The sequence below is a fragment of the Glycine soja genome, chromosome 4 (genome assembly GCF_004193775.1).
Source record: "Glycine soja cultivar W05 chromosome 4, ASM419377v2, whole genome shotgun sequence".
NCBI lineage: Eukaryota > Viridiplantae > Streptophyta > Magnoliopsida > Fabales > Fabaceae > Glycine > Glycine soja.
The window spans coordinates 49,582,970-49,588,179 of NC_041005.1; the positions used below are offsets into that span (position 1 = coordinate 49,582,970).

The 5,210-nt window shown below is 32.7% G+C and overlaps 1 protein-coding gene across 1 annotated transcript; it reads right to left on the reverse strand.

Annotated features, from left to right (window-relative positions):
* Positions 1-2,946: 2,946 nt before the first annotated feature.
* LOC114410909 lies at positions 2,947-3,915 on the reverse strand. Its single transcript, XM_028374810.1, has one exon. It carries the CDS (start codon positions 3,913-3,915, stop codon positions 2,947-2,949), a length of 969 nt encoding a protein of 322 aa, XP_028230611.1.
* Between the last annotated feature and the right edge of the window lie 1,295 nt (positions 3,916-5,210).

Genomic DNA, 5,210 nt, shown 5'->3' on the forward strand with positions numbered 1-5,210 from the left:
GTTTAGCACATCAATTCATCGTAGCTCACAAAAAAAAAACATCGTAGCTCATAACTTTAACATTAGGGAGCTACTATTGGCACCACCAATATTGGCAAAATAACCATCCTATCCTTTTGGATTTCCTACACCCCCAAACTCTTCCTCTATCACATAATTTTATTTTCCCCTTTCTTTCATTGAACAAACCTATGAGACTTTGTGAGAATTTTAGCATTTGTAACCAACAGAATAATGATTTCGTTGGTTTCTAGATTTTGACACATAACGAAATTAATCCCAACCCATATCATTATAAAAGATTCCCAAGTTTTCAGTTGGAAAGAGAAGATAAAAAAACTAAAATGAAAACAAATGGATCCACCATTGGAGTATTCCAAATTCATAATTTTGTCGTGTGTCGAAATCCATACATGATTTTGTAGTAATTTTTTTGGTTGCCAATGTTTGATTGTTGTTTGATTTCTAAATTTACCAAATGGACCTTTGTAGAGTATACATGGATTGAAATGCATTAACTTCTGGTGAAGTTACAATGTCAAGTGGTTGGAAAAACATGATTGATGAAAATCAAAATCTTTTTTACCATACCAATTAAGCATATATGATACATGCAAAAGGAATGCAGATAGATGATAATGATTTGGGAAATCACGATGATGATTCTAATAATGGTTTGAATATTGACCCCTCAACCTAATTAAGTAGTGTTATGTGTATTGATTTTAGACTTGATAATACTCAATAGCTAATGATTTTAGTCCTTTAATATTGACTACAGAGTTTGTTAATTGTTGTTAATCATGAATATTACATTGTAGTTGAGGTTGAGGTCCTTATTCTAATAATTATGTTGACTGTTAAACAAGTACAATAAAAATATAATTTTGTCAAACAAATTTATAACAAAACCATGTTTTTGTTGTACACAAGGGGTTAAAAAAATAAGCCAACATAAACAAATTTACATTAAACATGTCTACAACTGAATTGTATTTGTTTGTGCACACTTGGGATTGAAAGAAAAAATAATATAATGAAAACATGATTTTGTTGTAAACTTATACAATGAAATTATATTTTCATTATACTATTTAATATTCACCCCAATGCAAAAATACAATTTTATTATATATTTATACAACAAAATTATATTTCCAATGAAAACAGTAATTTTGAACTAATATGAAAATTCACAACACTTCATAATGCCTTAACAATATAACCTGTTGATGTCCGTTTTTGGCCCATCGACGAAGTTCATCAGTGTCCATTGAGAAACAAAATTACAAACTCCTACATCATTTTTTTAATTTAATTTCTAATAACTACTTTTTTTTGTTTAAAATGAATTAAATAAAGATGAGAAAGAACACGAAAGAGTTTTTAAACATAGAAATCAGCGAATTAATGATAATTTATCGATATAATAAAATTATATTTATCAAGCATATTTTTCTTAATTGTAAATAATGTTTTTTATTATTATATATACATGTATTCATTTATACTACATTTTTCGATTCTATTGTACCTGTATGTATTTTTCCATCTTTATGATCATAATCATTAAAAGATTTATATTGTTAAAAGTGATCAATTTTTTTTTTAAATTTGAAGAGTTACTTAACATTAAAAAAAACGGAAAAATAAAATATTGTAAAATAATCTTTAGAGTTTCAAATAGCTTGAACAAAAAAAGCTAAAGTGTTACCCATTAATATCAACCTAGTGATTTTTTTCTAAGCGTTGACCTATTGATGATAAGTTTTGATAGTAAGTATGAAATCTTAGATTTTAATCTTATTGTGACTATTGTATATTTAAGATTCGCTTGGCAAGAATGATATAGACTTATTAGTAGTGTTCATGGTTATGGGTAACTTGGAACCCAAATTAACCCAGATTTTCTCACTTTGGGTTGGATGTTTTAGCGTTTGGGTAACAAGTTTTGATTTTCGAATCCATAAACTTACTCATTCACGTAATATTTAATTAAAATTATTATTATATATTCGTATATATTAAATTACAAAAAAAATAAATATTAGTGAATAAAAAAAATAGATTCCTTATCCTATACAAAATTTATTGCAATTATTGCCTCTATATGATATTTGTTATAGGATTAGAATGAATTTGACAAACATTTTTTTTCACACCGACAACAGTTGATATCATGACTAAACATACAATTCTATGTTCGGTTTGTTGGTAGAGTTAATATTTGGTAATAAATAAATATAAATTATTAAATTTAGAGTTAATTTAAATGTTCAAACCTTATAGATTCAACCGAATCAATATGTCAAGTTGGTTTGAATTAAATTTGACAACAAAATCATACAAATTTAACACAATCAAACCTGCATAATTTTAATTGAATTGAATATTGTGTTTAAACAAACTCAATCCAACGTAGCTTGTGAGCACATCTCAAGATTTATATATCAATATGCTTTTTTATGTAGATATATATGATTGAGTTAAAAACTAAGTTTAAACATTGTTTAATTGAATAAATAAATTAGTCAGTTATTTAACGAGTTGAAGTTAAATAAATATAAATAATTCAACTTATTTAAATTTCAAAGTGTAAATATATCCATTTATCTATATTGCAAATTTATTTAATATTAGAGTATGAACTATGAAGAGAATTAATAAAAAGAATAGAAACACCACAAAATTTCGGTACACAAAAAAGAAGGGCAAAACACATGTAACTCGAAAAGAATAAATCCAATATGAATTAAATGAGAAAGAAAAAGAGAAAAAAGAAACATGATTTTCCCCCCTTTAAAATCGACCAACCTTATCCGTGTTGCACGAGCACTACAAGAAAAAAATGAACAGGTACCAAAATCTTGCGTTTGAGATGATGACCAAAGAATACTATTTTTTTTTTTTTTACCTTCAACAGAGTGGCATTGTTAATTTACCTCATTACCCTCCCTCCAAACGAACGACGACACCTGATTCTTCGGTTTCTTCACTTTGCCTTGCCCCCGGCTGCGGGGTCGACACGCAACAGTTTCCCCCAGCGTCCAACGCATCGGAGATAGGCTTAATGACGAGAATGCCCTCCCCGGCGGTGGCGCAGCCGAACGCGGCGAGGAACCCCACGAGCGAAACAACTCCGTAAACCTCCTGGTGCGGGCTCCACAGAACGCTGAACCCTAAAGACACAATCTGCAGCGGAATCGCCACGAGCACAATCGAAGCCAACACGTAAATCCTCACCCTCAAGCCTTTGTTGATGACAAGCAACAAAACCCTCCAACACGAGAACAAGAACCACGACGAGTACGCAACACCAAACACCGCAAAAAGAACACTACTCAGAAAAGGGTACGCGCAGAGCACGGTCTCGAAGCCGTAACCGTCGTTCAGAACCACCGAGCTTTCCGCCGGCACACGGTTCTTGAAAGGGGCGAAGAATATGAGCAATGCTTGGAGCGTCGCAACGGGGAGGCACGTGAGGAGCACGGACGTGATGGCCCACTTGTCATTATTCGGTGTCTTCCTTTTTATCGAAGCATTGAGAAGGAATAATAGGGTTACGAGGAACGCGGGTTCGAAGAATCCGAGGGAGAGTACGATGTGGACTTTGCAGAGGTTGGCTTGTTGGGATATACTAAAAGAGGGTACAAAAGGGTACAGATATTTTCGGCGAAAAAAAGGTAACCGGAGAAGTTCGGTGATGGACCATAAGAATATGAATAACACAAGGAGGAACCGTACGGTCCAGAGCGAGTTGAAGCCTTGTAAGTGTGTGATGGATTTTGATTTGAAGCGAAGGTGGAAGATGAAGCATAGGGACAAAACGGAGAGGATTATTAACCCGGAGATGAAGATTACGGTGATGAGGTCGAAAGCTGAGTTGAGGAGTGGTAATGAAAGCGTGAACAACATGGATCACTCTTATCTTTTTTTTTTCTTTCTTGTTCTTTTTTTTGGGGGGGTATGTATTATATGTGTGGTTACATATATATACATGTACTAATGTGTGTAAGTGTCTATTTTTCCATCGATGTATTCTGTTGGTTGGAATTCCCAGATTGCTTGTAATAATGACCCCACCAAATTTTTACTTGGATAAGTGGTTGTGACCGGAGATGATAGGGTTGCGGTGGTGACGCTGGCTCTGGTGTCGACGGTGGCACTGGAGGAGGAGAGAGGGTGAGGTTAAGCATGGGAGATTGGAGAATGATGGTTTTTGGTGGAGAGGCATGTATGATGAATGTAGGGTGTTAACGTGGTGGAAGATGATGATGATGATATATGAGTTTGATGGCTCTCTCTCTCTCTCTCTCTCTCTCCCCACTCTTCCCAACCTGGGGAGATGGAGAACAACTACAAAAGATTTAGGTTTTGAAAGATATCAAACCTGGAGGAGGGTGGCAGATAGAGAGAGAGCTTTTTTTCTTCTTTCTTTTCTCTTTTTTGGGTGCGAGGAAGGGTGGCTTTGTGGTGTAATGAGAAGGATCCTTTAATTTCGGTCTCGTGTGGTTGGTTATAAAGGACAACACCCTTGCATGCCTTCTCTTTTTTTGGTTCTCACACGCACTATATATATTACTACTCATATATACAATCTTGGTTTCGAAACTCTCATCATTTTTTACAACTTTATGTTGGTTATATAGCGTGATGATGATGTGGTTGATTTGTTCTATTTTGTATATATATATATATATATATATATATATATATATATATATATATATATATATATATATATATATATATACACGGTTAGATTTCCTATATATTTTATTTTTTGACTGCAATACGTTATGTTTTATGAATACATTTTTTTTTTGATCGAGTTGGATGATAAGACATATTGAATTGTTGTCACACATGCCACATATAACATTTGGATTCTTTGGAAGAAAAGAAATGCATATATATGAATTTTTTTTCTTATGGTTGTAGCTTATACAATTAAAGGTGTATTTCTAAATATATCGAGAAATATATATGTTATACTCCATGACATGTTCAGTTTAAAAAATAAAATAAAATAAAATTGATGTATGCACTCTATGCAACTCGTTTCAGAATTAAATTTCTTGTACTCAATATTACAATTTTATAATGGTTGGTGCAACAACAAAACAATATTGAAAAAGGGCGGTTATGTTGATATTTACAAATGGCATCTTTTCTAAATGAAACATTGGAGACGACGAAGTGAATCAGAA

Excerpts from the sequence above, each read along its gene's own strand:
- LOC114410909 (XM_028374810.1), bottom strand. The coding sequence starts at position 3,915 with ATGTTGTTCACGCTTTCATTACCACTCCTCAACTCAGCTTTCGACCTC.